Here is a 21,046-nt window from a genome sequence, read left to right as displayed (position 1 = left end):
TCACAACTGCTGCACCCAGTAAACTAAGTGATAGGTCGCTGGAATCCTGACATTATGCTGCTCTCAGATGAGGTACTAAAATCCTAATAACTGATTCCCTTTAACATGATAACGTAGGCCTTTAGCCTCTGAGCAGTAGCTGTTGGGTTTCTTGTAATCTCCCTGAGTGAATCTTGTTTTTTGTGTTAACCCCTGAATGCTCCAGACCAGCAAACTGGAAACATTTTTGTCAAGGACACTTGATTAGCAGCACGTGGCTACTAGCGTCTGACAAGGCAAACAGGATCATGGGGTGCATTGAAAGAGGTCTGGATACACATGATGAGAGCATTATACTGCCTCTGTACAAATCCCTGGTTAGACCGCACATGGAGTACTGTGTCCAGTTTTGGGCACCGGTGCTCAGGAAGGATATAATGGAACTAGAGCGAGTACAAAGGAGGGCAACAAAATTAATAAAGGGGATGGGAGAACTACAATACCCAGATAGATTAGCGAAATTAGGATTATTTAGTCTAGAAAAAAGACGACTGAGGGGTGATCTAATAACCATGTATAAGTATATAAGGGGACAATATAAATATCTCTCCGAGGATCTGATTATACCAAGGAAGGTGACGGTCGCAAGGGGGCATTCTCAGCGTCTGGGGGAGAGAAGGTTTTTCCACCAACAGAGAATCTGGAATTCCTTGCCTGAGGAGGTGGTGATGATGAACTCAGTTGAGGGGTTCAAGAGCGGCCATGATGTCTTCCTGGAGCATAACAATATTATATCTTACAATTATTAGGTTCTTTAGAAGGACATAGATCTGGGATGTATTCTGATGCAATATAGGCTGAACTGGAAGAACAAATGTCTTTTTTCGGCCTTGCGAACTATGTTACTATGACTATGACTTACCCACTTATTTTGTGTGGAAACAGTAAGGGTGTGCTTAATTATTCACACACTGCTTCTACATTTTTTGGCTAGTTTATGGCAAATTTGTGTAACTTGTCATGTACTATTTTTCATCAGGTTGTATTTATCGAATCTTAAGACCTTCTAAGGAAAGGATGTCTCTTTTTTTTATTATGCCCTGATACTTAAAATCATACAATTCAAACAGGATCTACCCATTGTTTCTCCAGACAAATATACACATACTGTACAAATAAGTTATACTGGAGTAGCCCCCCCCTCCGAGGATCCAAAACTGCACATTTGCATAAAACGTGACTGACAGAAAGGGGGATAGAGCTTAGATATGAATAGCAGTAATGCTTTGTGCTAGTAAAGAAAATGTGAAAAATATTATTCCTAAAATGTACAAACAATAAAAAGTAATATTAATATGAACCAAGCGAGTGAATAAAACCCGTGTATCACACACATATATGTATCTGTGTGTGGATAACTAAATGAGATACATTGTTACAATTTTCTCCCCAGGGCCGATCTATTACTGGAGTCTGATGTATAATCTTTACATGTCTTCAATAAATTCACTGTGGTGGAGGCTGATTCTGCAGCACAATAACGTCGTCCGCCATCCTAAGTGCTTTATTGTGGCGAGGATATAAGGATATGATCAAACATTACAACACTCCAGTGAATGCGGAGGCTCTGCCACATACAGCTGAGCCCAAAGAGAGAGAATGTCTTATTTTAGGTGTGATGACAATCATGGGTTCATCAAAAAGATCAGTTACATGGCCATCCTCAGATCTCTGCATCCTGACATTCCTCTCTTATTCCTCCTGCAAAATGTATTGGTAAAATAACAACTGGGTGTTACCATTCCCCTTGTCAAAAGGGCGTGTTCTTGCATACTCAGAGCCAATTGGACAATGTCAGAGTGTGCAGTGGCACATCCCCAACTATTCACACCTATCTATCCATTTTTTTTCTAAATTTGCAGGAGAAATAATAGAGGAATGAAACAATTAAATTATATAAAATATTTAAAATTGCACCGGCGCTAAGTATTCAATTCTACCCCCCTCAGTTTTTGAAGCAAACTCCATGATTTGCTAAAGTACCGTAAGTAATGATAATTAATAATTAAAAAAAAAAAAAGCACTATGGGGAGACAGCTTTTCCCCATAGTGCATTTTGTTTTCTAGGAATGGCACAATACAGAGATAAAAGGGAAGATGGTTCAAAATTAGAATACAAATAGAACACAGGATGGGGAAAATCCACGTAGCCTTATCTAATACATATCTATAGCATAGGATGAACAGATGGGCAATCTATTTTTTCCAAAAACAGAGCCACCTCCATCTACAGGTTATGTGGTATTGCGGAGCTGCAATACCACACACAACCCATGCACTGGTGTGGCGCTATGTCTAGAAGAAAGGAACCATGTTATTCTTACCATTGATAAAAGCTAAACATGCCTTGTGCCACATTTATATCTGTGTATGAATGTGTTTTTTTTATATTGGTCCTTTAAGAGAGAAACTGTGAGTCACGATCGTTATTATTGATCGCCTCGGACAAGTCATCGAGGAAAATCCATTCTCCTAGGAAAAGGGCAAAGTAAATGTTGGAGTTTCAAAAAAAAAAAAAGTGCGATTCCACGAGAGAGATTCACCGGTCGTGTGTTCTTCTCGCTCTTGGTAGATCATTGCATTGATTATAATAATACTGAATATTCACAAGGCGGCACGGCGCAACGCCTCTGACCTCCGCATGCAGTCATCATACGTGTAGTCAGCCCTGCTTAGCTGCAAACCTGTGGCCCAAATACATCTCTGATCTGACGCTTTTCACAGCTGAGGGCTTGTTACAATTGTATCTAGTAAATGAAAGACATTTGTTTTTTACAATGTATCCATCTGAATGCAAATGTAGAAAACCAAAAGTGGAATAAATTTAGGTTTATGGATGTAAACAGGAATCCTATGAAGTGATAAAAAAGCAGAGATTAAAAGATAAAGCTTACTAAATAGTTGACGTACAATACAAATGTATTGCGGTACAGTGTTAGCCAGAAAAATCGATTTGAATACTTTTCTACCCAATGATGGCAAAAGTATTCTAGGGGTGATACCTTTATTGGCTAACCAGAAAATAATATGTTTGCAGCTTTCAGAGCACAGTGGCTCCTTCTTCAGGCAGGATTACAAATAGATTAATAAGAAACAAGCACAACATTTAAAGAATACTACAGCAGGACATTTATTCAGGGGGTGGGAAGTGTGATGCCTCCTAAAGATAAGCCAAGGAAATCAAATTAGGCATTTTCTTACAAATGGAGAGGCAGTGGGAATAATGTTCTTAGTTATCTGGAGTCCATCAGGTGGAGGTGTGAATTGTATCCATGTAGTGACTCATAAATCCAGGTGTTAAATTGAGTCCTAATGTTAAGGTACCTTCACACATAACGATATTGTTAACGATATCGTTGCTATTTGTGACGTAGCAACGATATCGTTAATGAAATCGTTATGTGTGACAGCGACCAACGATCAGGCCCCTGCTGGGAGATCGTTGGTCGCTGAATAAAGTCCAGAACTTTATTTCGTCGCTGGACTCCCAGCTGACATCGCTGGATCGGCGTGTGTGACACCGATCCAGCGATGTCTTCACTGGTAACCAGGGTAAACATCGGGTAACTAAGCGCAGGGCCGCGCTTAGTAACCCGATGTTTACCCTGGATACCATGCTAAAAGTAAAAAAAAACAAACACTACATACTTACCTACAGCCGTCTGTCCTCCAGCGCTGCGCTCTGCACTCCTCCTGTACTGGCTGTGAGCCGGAAAGCAGAGCGGTGACGTCACCGCTCTGCTTTCCGGCTCCCAGACAGTACAGGAGGAGAGCAGAGAAGCAGAGCGCAGCGCTGGAGGACAGACGGCTGTAGGTAAGTATGTACTGTTTGTTTTTTTTTACTTTTAGCATGGTAACCAGGGTAAACATCGGGTTACTAAGCGCGGCCCTGCGCTTAGTTACCCGATGTTTACCCTGGTTACCGGCATCGTTGGTCGCTGGAGAGCGGTCTGTGTGACAGCTCTCCAGCGACCAAACAGCGACGCTGCAGCGATTCGGATCGTTGTCGGTATCGCTGCAGCGTCGCTAAATGTGAAGGGGCCTTTAAAGAATAGAACATTTTCATTAGTTTGAATTCCCAAATTTTTCTTTCCCAGTCTTCCTTAAAATTACCTTTTAGTATTAAGACTTTTAAATCTGTCATACTGTGTCCAGGTCCAGAGAAATGTTTTCCCACCGGTGTGTCCACTTCATTCCTGATTGTGTGTCTTTGTAGGTTCATCCTAGTTTGTAGTCTTTGCATAGTTTGTTTCCCCTATATAAATACTTCCAGGGCACTTAGTACATTGTATCATGTACACCACGTTGGAGGATGTACATGAAAAGGAACCCGTGACCTTGTAGTCCTGATTTGTACAATATTTGTTGGTAATATATGGGTACACGTTTTGCATTTTTTATTGTTACAAAGGAATGTGCCAGTCACTGATGGTGATGAGAGGACACTTCTGACAAGGAGATTCCTTAAGTTAGGGGGTTGTTTGTAGGAGAGAAGTGGTAGTTCTGGGAATATGTCTTTCAATTTGTGATCTCTATGGAATATGGGTTGGAGATCAGCACCAATTTTCCTTAGGATGCTCATGTGGGGGTTGTATGTGACCACAAGAGGCACCCTGTTGTTATCCTCTCAGTTTGTAATCCAGGAAGCTGTTTCTTGGTATCCTCGTAGCCCTGTGGATCTGTTCATCTACTACCAGTGGATGGTATCCTTGTTGTAGGAATGTGTTCCTCAGTGATCGCAGCTGTAGTTCCCTGTCTTCGCTGTCTGAACTGATCCAAATATGCCTCAGAGCTTGACTGTAGATGGTGGATTTTTTTGTGTGTCTTGGATGAAAGCTGTTCCATCTAAGATCAGACGGACGTCCTGTGGGCTTTGTTAAATCGACGTTTTTATGGATTTGTCCTTGATGTATATGGTCATGTCCAGAAAATGTATTTGGGTCTTTGAAAAGATGAGGGTGAGCTTGATGGTTGGGTGGTACTTGTTGAAGTTATTGTGGAAGGTGAGTAGATCATCTTTTGAGCCTGTCCATATTATTAGCAGATCATCAATGTAGCGGAAGTATGCAAGAGGTTTAACAGAGCAAGATGACAAAAACTCTTCCTCCAGTTTCGCCATAAATAAGTTAGCATATTGTGGGGACATTTTGCTTCTGAGGATGGAATTGCAGTATGCAAATATTTCCTTCAAAAGAACAATCTAGCCACAGAACCAACACTGCAATTTATCAGGTTTGTGCTCCATCACAACTATTTTTCTTTTGGGAACAATTTATACCAACAGAGTATGGGCAGCGCCATTGGAAGCAAAATGTCCCCACAATATGCTTATTTATGGTGAAACTACAGAAAGAGTTTTTGTCATTTTGCTCTGTTAAACCTCTTGCATTTTTCTTCTACATTGATGATCTGCTAATAATATGGACAGGCTCAAAAGATGATCTACTCACCTTCCACAATAACTTCAACGAGTACCACCCAACCAACAAGCTCACCCTCAACTTTTCAAAGACACAAATACATTTTCTGGACATGACCATATACATCAAGGACAACGCCATACAAACATCAATTTACCATAAGCCCACCGGACGTCCGGCTTACCTTAGATGGAACAGCTTTCATCCAAGACACACAAAAAAATCCATCATCTACAGTCAAGCTCTGAGGTATATTCGGATCTGTTCAGACAGCAAAGACAGGGAACTACAGCTGCGATCAGTGTCGGACTGGGGTGCCAAGTGCCCACCAGTAACACTGACTTTGGGGGGCCCACTTGCATACAAATATTACACTACCCTCGTTCACAAATTTACCTTTATCTCTATATCATCATACATTGGGTAGTTTGATTAATGAATGATGAGATGTTGCTTTTTTCTATACAGAATCAATTGAATTATGCCAAGTACTGCTCATACAGTGGGGTCGGGGCGCAGATCTGCACAGGGGCCCACCGGGGGATTCCCCTGTTACCCTATGGGCCAGTCCGAGCCTGGCTGCGATCACTGAGGAACGCATTCCTTCAACAAGGATACCATCCACTGGTAATAGATGAACAGATCCACAGGGCTACAAGGATCCCAAGAAACAGCCTCCTGGATTACAAACTGAGAGGGGACAACAACAGGGTGCCTCTTGTGGTCACATACAACCCCCACATGAGCATCCTACGGAAAATTGGTGCTGATTAGTGATGAGCGAGTATACTCGTTGCTTGAGATTTCCTGAGCACGCTTGGGTGTCTTCCGAGTATTTTTTAGTGCTCGGAGATTTAGTTTTCCTTGCAGCAGCTGAATGATTTACATCTGCTAGCCAGCATAAGTACATGTGGGGATTCCCTAGCAAACAGGCAACCCCCATATGTACTTCTGCTGGCTAACAGATGCAAATCATTCAGCTGCAGCGCTAAAAACTGAAACTCCGAGCACTAAAAATTACTCGGAGGACCCCCGAGCGTGCTCGGGAAATCTCGAGTAACGACTATATTCGCTCATCACTAGTGCTGATCTCCAACCCATATTCCATAGAGATCACAAATTGAAAGACATATTCCCAGAACTACCACTTCTCTCCTATAAACAGCCCCCTAACTTAAAGGGAACCTGTCACCCCGTTTTTTGAGATTGAGCTATAAATACTGTTAAATAGGGCCTGCGCTGTGTGTTCCTATAGTGTATGTAGTGTACCCCGATTCCCTATGTATGCTGAGAAATAACTTACCAAAGTCGCCGTTTTCGCCTGTCAATCAGGCTGGTCAGGTCGGGAGGGCGTGGTGACATCGGTGGTTCTTCCTCAGCTTTACGTTGGTGGCGTAGTGGCGTAGTGGTGAACAAGCAGCGCGCGATCTGCGCTGTAATCCCTTGCATCGGTGGGGGCGGCCATCTTCCTGGGGCCGCGCGTGCGCAGATCGAGTGCTCTGCTGCACGGGGCTTCAGGAAAATGGCCGCGGGATGCCGCGCGTGCGCATTAGAGATCGCGGCGGCCATTTTCCCAAAGCCGAGGTCTCCCACCTCCCTCCCTGCATCAAGTCCCGGATCCAATATGGCCGCGGATCCGGGTCCTGCAGGGAGGGAGGTGGCTTACCAAGTGCCTGCTCAGAGCAGGCACTTGGTAACGCTGCACTGCTCTCAGACAGATCGGTGATCTGTCAGAGTGCTGTGCAAACTGGCAGATCACCGATCTGTATTGTCCCCCCCTGGGACAAAGTAAAAAAGTTAAAAAAAAAATTTTTACAAGTGTGTAAAAAAAAAAAAAAAATCCTAAATAATGAAAAAAAATATATATATATTATTCCCATAAATACATTTCTTTATCTAAATAAAAAAAAAACCAATAAAAGTACACATATTTAGTATCGCCGCGTCCGTAACGACCCGACCTATAAAACTGGCCCACTAGTTAACCCCTTCAGTAAACACCGTAAGAAAAAAAAAAAAAAAAACGAGGCAAAAAACAACGCATTATTATCATACCGCCGAACAAAAAGTGGAATAACATGTGATCAAAAAGACAGATATAAATAACCAGGGTACCGCTGAAAGCGTCATCTTGTCCCGCAAAAAATGAGCTGCCATACATCATCATCAGCGAAAAAATAAAAAAGTTATAGTCCTCAGAATAAAGCGATGCAAAAATAATTATTTTTTCTATAAAATAGTTTTTATCGTATAAAAGCGCCAAAACATAAAAAAATGATATAAGTGAGGTGTCGCTGTAATCGTACTGACCCGAAGAATAAAACGGCTTTATCAATTTTACCAAACGCGGAACGGTATAAACGCCTCCCCCAAAAGAAATTCATGAATAGCTGGTTTTTGGTAATTCTGCCTCACAAAAATCGGAATAAAAGGCGATCAAAAAATGTCACGTGCCCGAAAGTGTTACCAATAAAAACGTCAACTCGTCCCGCAAAAAACAAGACCTCACATGACTCTGTGGACTCAAATATGGAAAAATTATAGCTCTCAAAATGTGGTAACGCAAAAAATATTTTTTGCAATAGAAAGCGTCATTTAGTGAGTGACGGCTGCCAATCATAAAAATCCGCTAAAAAACCTGCTATAAAAGTAAATCAAACCCCCCTTCATTACCCCCTTAGTTGGGGAAAAGTAAAAAAAATTTAAAAAATGTATTTATTTCCATTTTCCCATTAGGGTTAGGGCTAGGGCTAGGGTTAGGCTTAGGGCTAGGGTTAGGGCTAGGGTTAGGGCTGAGGTTAGGGCTAGGGTTAGGGTTAGGGCTAGGGTTAGGGTTAGGGCTAGGGTTAGGGCTAGGGTTAGGGTTAGGGCTAGGGTTAGGGCTAGGGTTAGGGCTAGGGTTAGGGCTAGGGCTAGGGTTAGGGCTAGGGTTATGGTTAGGGCTAGGGTTAAGGCTACAGTTAGGGTTAAGGCTACAGTTAGGGTTAAGGCTACAGTTAGGGTTAAGGCTACAGTTAGGGTTAGGGTTTGGATTACATTTGCGGTTGGGAATAGGGTTGGGATTAGGGTTAGGGGTGTGTCAGGGTTAGAGGTGTGGTTAGGGTTACCGTTGGAATTAGAGTTAGGGGTGTGTTTGGATTAGGGTTTCAGTTATAATTGGGGGGTTTCCACTGTTTAGACACATCAGGGGCTCTCCAAACGCAACATGGCGTCCGATCTCAATTCCAGCCAATTCTGCGTTGAAAAAGTAAAACAGTGCTCCTTCCCTTCCGAGCTCTCCCGTGTGCCCAAACAGGAGTTTACCCCAATATATGGGGTATCAGCGTACTCAGGACAAATAGGACAACAACTTTTAGGGTCCAAGTTCTCCTGTTACCCTTGGGAAAATACAAAACTGGGGGCTAAAAGATAAGTTTTGTGGGAAAAAAAAGATTTTTTTTAATTTTCACGGCTCTGCGTTATAAACTGTAGTGAAATACGTGTGGGCTCAAAGTTCTCACAACACATCTAGATAAGTTCATGGGGGGGTCTAGTTTCCAATATGGGGTCACTTGTTGGGGGTTTCTACTGTTTAGGTACATCAGGGGCTCTGCAAACGCAATGTGACGCCTGCAGACCATTCCATCTAAGTCTGCATTCCAAATGGCGCTCCTTCCCTTCCGAGCCCTCCCATGCGCCCAAACGGTGGTTCCCCTCCACATATGGGGCATCAGCGCACTCAGGACAAATTGGACAACAAATTTTGGGGTCCAATTTCTCCTGTTACCCTCGAGAAAATACAAAACTGGGGGCTAAAAAATAATTTTGGGGGGAATTTTTCTTTTTATTTTCATGGCTCTGCGTTAGAAACTGTAGTGAAACACTTGGGGGCTCAAAGTTCTCACAACACATCTAGATAAGTTCCTTGGGGGGTCTAGTTTCCAATATGGGGTCACTTGTGGGGGGTTTCTATTGTTTAGGTACATTAGGGGCCCTGCAAACGCAATGTGACGCCTGCAGACCATTCCATCTAAGTCTGTATTTCAAATGGCGCTCCTTCCCTTCCGAGCCTTCCCATGCGCCCAAACGGTGGTTCCCCCCCACATATGGGGTATCAGCGCACTCAGGACAAATTGCACAACAAATTTTGGGATCCAATTTCTCCTGTTCCCCTCGGGAAAATACAAAACTGGGGGCTAAAAAATAATATTTGTGGGAAAAAAAATTTGTTTTATTTTTACGGCTCTCCATTATAAACTTCTGTGAAGCTCTTGGTGGGTCAAAGTGCTCACAACACATCTAGATAAGTTCCTTAGGGGGTCTACTTTCCAAAATGGTGTCACTTGTGGGGGGTTTCAATGTTTAGGCACATCAGTGGCTCTTCAAACGCAACATGGCGTCCCATCTCAATTCCTGTCAATTTTGCATTGAAAGGTCAAACGACACTCCTTCCCTTCCGAGGTCTCCCATGCGCCCAAACAGTGGTTTACTCCCACATATGGGGTATCAGAGTACTCAGGACAAATTGTGCAACAACTTTTTGGTTCCAAATTCTTCTCTTACCATTGGGAAAATAAAAAATTGGGGGCGAAAAGATCATTTTTTTACAAAAAATATTTTTTATTTTTACGGTTCTGCATTATAAACTTCTGTGAAGCACTTGGTGGGTCAAAGTGCTCACCACACCTCTAGATAAGTTCCTTAGGGGGTCTACTTTCCAAAATGGTGTCACTTGTGGGGGGTTTCAATGTTTAGGCACATCAGTGGCTCTCCAAACGCAACATGGCGTCCCATCTCAATTCCAGTCAATTTTGCATTAAAAAGTCAAATGGCGCTCCTTCGCTTCCAAGCTCTGTCATGCGCCCAAACAGTGGTTTACCTCCACTTATGTGGTATCAGCGTACTCAGGACAAATTGTACAACAAGGTTTGGGGTCCATTTTCTCCTGTCACTCTTGGCAAAATAAAACAAATTGGAGCTGAAGTAAATTTTTTGTGAAAAAAAGTAAAATGTTAATTTTTATTTAAACATTCCAAAAATTCCTGTGAAACACCTGAAGGGTTAATAAACTTCTTGAATGTGGCTTTGAGAACCTTGAGGGGTGCAGTTTTTAGAATGGTGTCACACTTGGGTATTTTCTATCATATAGACCCCTCAAAATGACTTCAAATGAGATGTGGCCCCTAAAATAAAATGGTGTTGTAAAAATGAGAAGTTGCTGGTCAACTTTTAACCCTTATAACTCCCTAACAAAAAAAAATTTTGGTTCCAAAATTGTGCTGATGTAAAGTAGACATGTGGGAAATGTTACTTATTAAGTATTTTGTGTGACATATCTCTGTGATTTAATTGCATAAAAATTCAAAGTTGGAAAATTGCAAAATTTTCAAAATTTCCGCCATATTTCCGTTTTTTTCACAAATAATCGCAAGTAATATCAAAGAAATTTTACCATTATCATGAAGTACAATATGTCACGAGAAAACAATGTCAGAATCACCGGGATCCGTTGAAGCGTTCCAGAGTTATAACCTCATAAAGGGACAGTGGTCAGAATTGTAAAAATTGGCCCGGTCCATAACGTGCAAACCACCCTTGGGGGTAAAGGGGTTAAGGACCACAGGGAAAGAAAAATTTGGGAATTCAAACTAATGAAAATGTTCAATTCTTTAACACTAGGACTCAATTTAAAGGTACCGTCACACTAAGCGATGCTGCAGCGATACCAACAACGATCCGGATCGCTGCAGCGTCGCTGTTTGGTCGCTGGAGAGCTGTCACACAGACCGCTCTCCAGCGACCAACGATGCCGGTAACCAGGGTAAACATCGGGTAACTAAGCGCAGGGCCGCGCTTAGTAACCCGATGTTTACCCTGGTTACCATCCTAAAAGTAAAAAAAAACAAACACTACATACTTACCTACAGCCGTCTGTCCTCCAGCGCTGTGCTCTGCACTCCTCCTGTACTGGCTGTGAGCACAGCGGCCGGAAAGCAGATCGGTGACGTCACCGCTCTGCTTTCCGGCTGACCGACGCTCACAGCCAGTACAGGAGGAGTGCAGAGCACAGCGCTGGAGGACAGACGGCTGTAGGTAAGTATGTAGTGTTTGTTTTTTTTTACTTTTAGGATGGTAACCAGGGTAAACATCGGGTTACTAAGCGCGGCCCTGCGCTTAGTTACCCGATGTTTACCCTGGTTACCAGTGAAGACATCGCTGAATCGGTGTCACACACGCCGATTCAGCGATGTCTGCGGGGAGTCCAGCGACCAAATAAAGTTCTGGACTTTCTTCCCCGACCAGCGACAGCACAGCAGGGGCCTGATCGCTGCTGCCTGTCACACTGGACGATATCGCTAGCGAGGACGCTGCAACGTCACGGATCGCTAGCGATATCGTCTAGTGTGACGGTACCTCAACACTTGGATCTTATGAGTCACTACATGGATACAATTCACACCTCCACCTGATGGACTCCAGATAACTAAGAAGATTATTCCCACTGCCTCTCCATTTGTAACAAAATGCCTAATTTGATTTCCTTGGCTTATCTATGGACTCATCACACTTCCCACCCCCTAACAAATGTCCTGCTGTAGTATTCTCTAAATATTGTGCTTTTTTTCTTATTAATCTACTTGTAATCTTTACAGCTAAATATAACGTGGCCTGGACGAAGCAGTTCATTGCGAAACGCGCGTCGGGTGTGGTGGACTCCTGACTTTCTCTCCATTATTCGGTAAATATGTGCTGGCGTGCTAATTAATGTATTTATAGAGGATGGCGGCCTCTGGATACCTTGCATGCTGATACATATGGCTTATTTAGCCTCTTATATTTAGAATACATGCTGGTCTTTGCATATGATGCTCTGTAACGTCACCTATTAACTGCCACGTTATATTTAGCTGTAAAAAAGCCGTAATGTGAGCTATATTATTACACCAGTATATGTATACATATTTTTGTAAATGATTGCCAGGTTGTCTACTTTTTTTCTGTGTCTGTTACTTCTTACCTGTTGCCTGTTTAGGCCTTTTTATGACCATTTTGTGGTCCTTTTTTGATATTAATAAAGTACTAGTTTTATATTATCAATGTGTGGTGCCTCTTTTTATAGGTGGATATTTGATGTGCGGTTAACCACCGTAGGATACATTATAGGTGTTGTGTACTTGTAATCCTGCCTGAAGAAGGAGCCACTGTTCTCTAAAAGCTGCAAACATATTATTTTCTGGTTAGCCAATAAAGGTATCACTCCTAGAATACTTTTGTCATCATTGGGCAGAAAAGTATTCACACTAAATAGTTGAAAAACTTTTCATTAACGACTCGAGTAATAAAGATTTACTACCATAATGTGGAAAAGCATTTTAAAGGTGTTAGAAAAATATGTTTCATTCCTTACAACAGTAAATATGGCTCCTTTCTTCCAACAACATCGCCTCACCTGTCCACAGGTTGTGTTTGGTGTTGTTGCTCAGCTCCATTCACGTCAGTGCTTGCCTGAAATACCACACACAGCCTGTAGACCTTTAGTGGCACTGTTTTTGGAAGAAATTAACCTTTGTTTTTAACCACTTTCCACAGCAACCAACTTTTGTGCTTTAGTTTTTTCCATGAGATACATTAACTCTATTGTCGTCCCATCGCCATGACATTTTGATTTTTACTCTTTATGGCGATTACTATACAGGTCGATTAATTCATGTTTTTCTATAGATGGGACTTACTAGCAAAAGTGGAACGATTCAAACCTTTATTCATTTTTAATGTTTTTTTTTAAACTTTTCATTTTGCGGCACCAGATATTGACAGCAGGATTTAAGTGGTTAAATGGAAGGTAGCTCTGATTGCTGATGTTAGAGGCAGGTGTTGGCTGTATAAAACAGCTGGCACCTGCCCGTTATGGAGCGGGCTCAACTTCTGAGCTCGCTGAATACACCTGTAATTATATGTCATGGAGAGGGAAGGGGTGAAAGTCTCAACAGGACAACAAACCCTTGTCATTATGTCCTATTGGTCACAACAATAAAGGGATCCCCCACTCAGGACCCCCCTGTTTCTGAATTACCCCCATGGAAGTACTACATGTACCCATAGAGAGGTCTTTTGGTTGTCACCCAGCTTATTACTAAGATACGGCTATGTAGAGGTTTTTTTATACTTGGCATAACAGGGTGACTCAAGGACTGTTCAAGGACTACTACTTACATGACATGAGGACATGCTGGGAGTTATACTTTCTTTGTGGTCAGTCCGCACACCACTCTATAATAGTATTTATTTGTTGCGTCTAAAGATTTCATTTGTATCTAAATGTTGCAGCCATACATCTGCTCCCCAGAACCCGCAGATGATCTGATGTTATCACTAAGGTGTACTAAATGAGAAGTAAATAAGATGCAATTGACTGAAACACTTTCTAAATTAGTCCTCGGATGAGACAGAAATAATATAGTGTCATTGGCACCAGCATCTAATGGCACGAGTCCCAGATCCTATACCCTGACCTATATACATTCTAAAGGAACCTGGAGAAATGTGCATATTGTACAGAATCCCTGCCTTAAAGGGAAACTGTTCCACAGCAAATGGGCATTTGTAATAAAACATAACTTACATTATCCATTCAAATATTATTATTATTATTTATTTATATAGCACCATTGATTCCAAGGTGCTGTACATGAGAAGGCATTACATACAAGTTACAGATATCACTTACAGTAAGCAAACTAACAATTTCAGACTGATACAGAGGGGAGAGGACCCTGCCCTTGCGGGCTTACATTCTACAGCATAAAGGTGTTCTTACAAAGACCTTTAAATATTTTCATCCACAAGAGGCAGTATTATATTAGTTATATTCTTGTACATAGGAACAGTATTATAGCAGTTATATTCTTGTACATAGGGGCAGTATTATAGTAGTTATATTCTTGTACATAGGGGCAGTATTATATTAGTTATATTCTTGTACATAGGAGCAGTATTATAGCAGTTATATTGTTGTACATAGGAGCAGTATTATAGTAGTTATGTTCTTGTAGTTAGGGGCAGTATTATAGTAGTTATATCCTTGTACTGTATATAGGAGCAGTATTATAGTAGTTATATACTTGTACATAGGAGCAGTATTATAGCAGTTATATTCTTGTACATAGGGGGCAGTATTATAGTAGTTATATTCTTGTATATAGGGGGCAGTATTATAGCAGTTATATTCTTGTACATAGGGGGCAGTATTATAGCAGTTATATTCTTGTACATAGGAGCAGTATTATAGTAGTTATATTCTTGTACATAGGAGCAGTATTATAGCAGTTATATTCTTGTACATAGGGGGCAGTATTATAGTAGTTATATTCTTGTACATAGGGGGCAGTATTATAGCAGTTATATTCTTGTACATAGGGGGCAGTATTATAGCAGTTATATTCTTGTACATAGGAGCAGTATTATAGTAGTTATATCCTTGTACATAGGAGCAGTATTATAGTAGTTATATTCTTGCACATAGGAGCAGTATTATAGCAGTTATATTCTTGTACATAGGAGCAGTATTATAGTAGTTATAGTCTTGTACATAGAGGACAGTATTAGAGTAGTTATATTCTTGTACCTAGGGGCAGTATTATAGTAGTTATATCCTTGTACATAGGAGCAGTATTATAGTAGTTATATTCTTGTACATAGGAGCAGTATTATAGCAGTTATATTCTTGTACATAGGGGCAGTATTATAGTATTTATATTCTTGTACATAGGGGGCAGTATTATAGCAGTTATATTCTTGTACATAAGGGGCAGTATTATAGCAGTTATATTCTTGTACATAGGGGCAGTATTATAGCAGTTATATTCTTGTACATAGGAGCAGTATTATAGTAGTTATATCCTTGTACATAGGAGCAGTATTACAGTAGTTATATTCTTGTACATAGGGGCAGTATTATAGTAGTTAAATTGCTGCATCTCTGGGCAGGGCTCCATATGAGCCACATGTGTAACCTGTAGTGGTATTTAACCCATGTGTTGTAGGATTATGGGTCTGATCTATGTTTCAGTCTTTTATTTGTCGCTGTGTAGTCTCTGGATTGTCATGCACACATTCTCCTATACATTAGTTACATGCTCCTCTGTCAGCCTTAGGTGGTTGAACTATGAAATCAGGGCCAAATCCCAGCAAATAAATGAAGCTAAACCCTTGACAAATACATTTTTGACCTTGGGTTACATACAAATATTTCTGTGAAATCTTAGCTGACATTTGAAGTCATTTTGCAGTAGAAGAGAAGGATAGGGACAGGGGAGATCTGGGTCAGAGGTCTGGGTTGTCTTCAGTTGTCATTGAGGTCTGAGATTTCTTCAGTTGTCATTGAGGTCTGAGATTTCTTCAGTTGTCATTGAGGTCGCAGATGTCTTCAGGTGTCACTGAGGTCTGAGATGTCTTCAGGTGTCACTGAGGTCTAAGATGTCTTCATGTGTCACTGAGGTCTGAGATGTCTTCAGGTGTCATTGAGGTCGCAGATGTCTTCAGGTGTCACTGAGGTCTGAGATGTCTTCAGGTGTCACTGAGGTCTGAGATGTCTTCAGGTGTCACTGAGGTCTGAGATGTCTTCAGGTGTCACTGAGGTCTGAGATGTCTTCAGGTGTCACTGAGGTCTGAGATGTCTTCAGGTGTCATTGCATACTGCTCTACACTCGGTCACGCCTTTTTGTATTTTTCAGGGTGCAGCTATCATAACCTTCTCATTGTCTTATACATCTTTGCAGTATGACGGAAGTAATGAATACGTGTGAACCTGGGATGGAAGAGTTTACGCTTAGTACAACGTCCGGGGCTGAAGGACATGCGGTTCAGGTAAGGTCCGTACTTTTATGTACACATGGAGCTTTTGGGCTCATTTTACAGCTCGGCACAAACTTAGAGGCGGCCTCATGACGTGGATTTTATCAGTACCCGATTATGAAGATGACACTAAGACATGAAGAAGCTGCGGAGACACCATCACGTGTTTCTCGATGCAAGCAGTGAATAGCCAGGCCTTTCCCCGGGAAGGAACAACCACGGGAAGGGCAGCATCCTATGAAGGAAAGCCACCTATGCCAAGCATGGTATCCATCCACAGACAGCTGTTTCGGGGTTTTTGCCCCTCATCAGTGTGGAGTAGGAATCTGGCTATTAGGAGCAGTGCCTAGTAAAAAAGGCTATAAAGGCACAGATGATTGGCCTCGGGGAGACCAAAACATCCAACACCGCGGAGACACCATCACGTGTTTCTCAACGCAGTGATTCCAGAACACTGCCCCCATCCCTTATGGGAAATATGCAGATGCATGTAAAGAAGCTGCGGAGACACCATCACGTGTTTCTCGATGCAAGCAGTGAATAGCCAGGCCATCACGTGATGGTGTCTCCGCGGTGTTGGATGTTTTGGTCTCCCCGAGGCCAATCATCTGTGCCTTTATAGCCTTTTTACTAGGCACTGCTCCTAATAGCCAGATTCCTACTCCACACTGATGAGGGGCAAAAACCCCGAAACAGCTGTCTGTGGATGGATACCATGCTTGGCATAGGTGGCTTTCCTTCATAGGATGCTGCCCTTCCCGTGGTTGTTCCTTCCCGGGGAAAGGCCTGGCTATTCACTGCTTACGTCGAGAAACACGTGATGGTGTCTCCACAGCTTCTTTACATGCATCTGCATATTTCCCATTAGGGATGGGGGCAGTGTTCTGGAATCACTGCGTTGAGAAACACGTGATGGTGTCTCCGCGGTGGTGGATGTTTTGGTCTCCCCGAGGCCAATCATCTGTGCCTTTATAACTAAGACATGAAGGACCTGGTGCCTTTTTGCACACACTCAGCACGTACCCCATAGTGTCCTCCTCTGTAATGCCAACAAAAAAGTAGGCAACTTTTACTAAGACACGTCTTCTCTAAGTGCTATAAGTAGAACATGAGCCAAGTAGATGATATATATTTTGTCTGCTATCTCTTTCCTTAAAGAATGAAGGTGTCATTGTCATGTACTGTGTCATTATCCTATTCCAGATCTTTCCGGATTCCCATGAGAAGCATCCAAAACTGACAAAGCGATTACCATCGATAGTGGTGGAGCCCACAGAATCTGGGGACGTAGAGAGCGGAGAACTCCGCTGGCCTCCTGAGGACATCTCACCCACAGATGACAAACGAGAGGCAAAATCATGCCAAGGATGTTCAGATATCGGAGGTAAGAGCAAACGTGGTCTTCACTGGCCTAGAGCACAGGATATACAATTGTGTATACTATGTATCTTGACTCTGCACTACCACAAATGCATTGAAAACAATGGAAGGCCTGTAATACTTACACATTCCTGTAATGTGCCACAAAAGAAACAAGTATTTACACTGATCTGGTTGATACAACCTTCTCAGTCACTTAAACTCTAAGGTAACCTAAAATCCTGTATTGTACTCCAGAGCTGTACTCACTATCCTGCTGGTGTAGTCACTGTGTACATACATTACATTACTGATCCTGAGTTACATCCTGTATTATACTCCAGAGCTGTACTCACTATTCTGCTGGTGCAGTCACTGTGTACATACATTACATTACTGATCCTGAGTTACATCCTGCATTATACTCCAGAGCTGCACTCACTATTCTGCTGGTGCAGTCACTGTGTACATACATTACATTACTGATCCTGAGTTACATCCTGTATTATACTCCAGAGCTGTACTCACTATCCTGCTCGTGCAGTCACTGTGTACATACATTACATTACTGATCCTGAGTTACATCCTGTATTATACTCCAGAGCTGCACTCACTATTCTGCTGGCACAGTCACTGTGTACATACATTACATTACTGATCCTGAGTTACATCCTGTATTATACCCCAGAGCTGCACTCACTATTCTGCTGGTGTAGTCACTGTATACATACATTACATTACTGATCCTGAGTTACCTCCTGTATTATACCCCAGAGCTGCACTCACTATTCTGCTGGTGCAGTCACTGTGTACATACATTACATTACTGATCCTGAGTTACCTCCTGTATTATATTCCAGAGCTGCACTCACTATTCTGCTGGTGCAGTCACTGTGTACATACATTACATTACTGATCCCGAGTTACATCCTGTGTTATACTCCAGAGCTGCACTCACTATTCTGCTGGCGCAGTCACTGTGTACATACATTACATTACTGATCCTGAGTTACCTCCTGTATTATACTCCAGAGCTGCACTCACTATTCTGCTGGTGCAGTCACTGTGTACATACATTACATTACTGATCCCAAGTTACATCCTGTGTTATACTCCAGAGCTGCACTCACTATTCTGCTGGTGCAGTCACTGTGTACATACATTACATTACTGATCCTGAGTTACATCCTGTATTATAAACCACAGCTGCGCTCACTATTCTGCTGGTGCAGTCACTGTGTACATACATTACATTACTGATCCTGAGTAGTGTTGAGCGATACCGTCCGATACTTGAAAGTATCGGTATCGGATAGTATCGGCCGATACCCGAAAAATATCGGATATCGCCGATACCAATACAAGTCAATGGGACATCAAGTATCGGAAGGTATTCTCATGGTTCCCAGGGTCTGAAGGAGAGGAAACTCTCCTTCAGACCCTGGGAACCATAGGGATGTGTAAAATAAAGAATTAAAATAAAAAATATTGATATGCTCACCTCTCCGGCGGCCCCTGGACTTCACGCTGCTAACCGGGAGGCTTCTTTGTTTAAAAAGCGCGCCTTTCGGACCTGTGAATGACGTCCCGGCTTCTGATTGGTCGCGTGCCGCCCATGTGACCGGCACGCGACCAATCAGAGGCCGCGACGTCATTCGCAGGTCCTCAATTCCTAGCATTAGCAGTTTTGTGAATGAGAATGACGTCGCGGCTTCTGATTGGCCGCGTGCCGCCCATGTGACCGATACCCGATATCACAAAAATATCGGATCTCGGTATCGGAATTCCGATACCGCAAGTATCGGCCGATACCCGATACTTGCGGTATCGGAATGCTCAACACTAATCCTGAGTTACATCCTGTATTATACTCCAGAGCTGCACTCACTATTCTGCTGCTGCAGTCACTGTGTACATTACATTACTGATCCTGAGTAAAGGTACCGTCACATTAAGCGACGCTGCAGCGATATAGACAACGAGCCGATCTCTGCAGCGTCGCTGTTTAGGTCGCTAGGAGACGTCAAACACGGCAACAGCAGAACGATGCAGGAGCGATCCAGTGACGTACTTATCGTTCTCGCTGGTTGTTAGCTCCATGGAAAACCATTGCAGGCATCGTTGCTTTTGCTGTCAAACAGGACAAATCACGCCGACCTGACGACCAAATAAAGTTCTGGCCTTCTAGCTCCGACCAGCGATGTCACAGCGGGATCCAGATCGCTGCTGCGTGTCAAACACAACGAGATCGCTATCCAGGACGCTGCAACGTCACGGATCGCTGTCGTTCTCGTTGGTAAGTTGCTTAATGTGACAGTACCTTTACCTCCTGTATTATACCCCAGCTTCTGCTTCTGTGGACTTTTTGGGCACTGAATGGTTGCCCATCCCACCACTGATACATAATGAAGATCCTTGGTTCAGGACTGGCCAATCATCTCCTGCCTAAAGTGTAAAACCTGATCAATTCTGATACATGGTAATAAAATTAAATTAGACACAATTTCCTTCCTAAATACATTGTATCCGCGTCAGAGAAGAACGGGAATCAGAGTCCTAAATCACAGATCATCCCATTACCCGCACATTTGGGAGCTCTGTGAATATTTGAACAAGAGAATAAATGGAAATTTTGAAAGCAGGGAAATCGCTCATTACACACGGGGAGCGATGTGCAAACAACAAGCGGCTGAGCGGCAGCAGCATCCTGCACATACAGCGCTGAAGAGGGGACTGAGCACAGCGCTAGAGCATCAATTCTACTGGAATCCGTGACAGTGTAAAAAGGAAATAAATAAGAACGTCAAATTCTGTTATTATTTTTATTATTATTTTGTTATTTCCTGTAATATTAAATTATTATTATGTATTTAAATAATTATTTAATTTATTATTATTAGTAGTGGTATTATTATTATTATATTTCATACTGATTATATTTATTCACATTTATTTTAATTATTCTTTTATCTATTATTGTTTTAATTAATGCTAATGATACATTGTAATATCTACTATATAATTGTCTAAGGGTCACTTCCGTCTGTCTGTCTGTCCTTCTGTCTGTCACGGTTATTCGTTTGCTGATTGGTCTCGGCAGCTGCTTGTCATGGCTGCCGCGACCAATCAGCGACGGGCACAGTCCGGAAGAAAATGGCCGCTCCTTCCTCCCCGCAGTCAGTGCCCGGCATCCGCATACTCCCTTCCGGTCAGCGCTCACACAGGGTTAATGGCAGCGTTGACCGCGGTGTAACGCACTCAGTTACCGCTGCTATTAACCCTGTGTGACCACCTTTTTACTATTCATGCTGCCTATGCAGCATGAATAGTAAAAATATCTAATGTTAAAAATAATAAAAAAAATAAAAAAGTTACATACTCACCCTCCGGTGGCC

At 42.4% G+C, this 21,046-nt stretch overlaps 1 protein-coding gene across 7 annotated transcripts in view; it reads left to right on the top strand.

Moving 5' to 3' along the window:
• Positions 1-21,046, top strand: part of LBHD2 (LBH domain containing 2) — a 764,964-nt gene that overhangs the window by 724,542 nt on the left and 19,376 nt on the right. For 5 of the 7 annotated variants that reach the window (XM_069737791.1, XM_069737763.1, XM_069737754.1 and 2 more), the window contains exons 2-3: positions 16,217-16,304; positions 17,496-17,676. In XM_069737791.1, coding sequence (XP_069593892.1) covers positions 16,218-16,304; positions 17,496-17,676 — 268 coding nt within the window. In that variant the 5' untranslated portion in view covers position 16,217. Of the gene's footprint in view, positions 1-12,091; positions 12,178-16,216; positions 16,305-17,495; positions 17,677-21,046 lie in introns of all 7 variants that reach the window. The other 2 variants (XM_069737783.1, XM_069737745.1) reach the window with 1 other exon arrangement.

This window comes from Ranitomeya imitator, chromosome 1 (assembly GCF_032444005.1).
Source record: "Ranitomeya imitator isolate aRanImi1 chromosome 1, aRanImi1.pri, whole genome shotgun sequence".
In the NCBI taxonomy this organism is placed as follows: Eukaryota; Metazoa; Chordata; class Amphibia; order Anura; family Dendrobatidae; genus Ranitomeya; species Ranitomeya imitator.
This window is presented reverse-complemented; position numbering and strand designations above follow the sequence as displayed.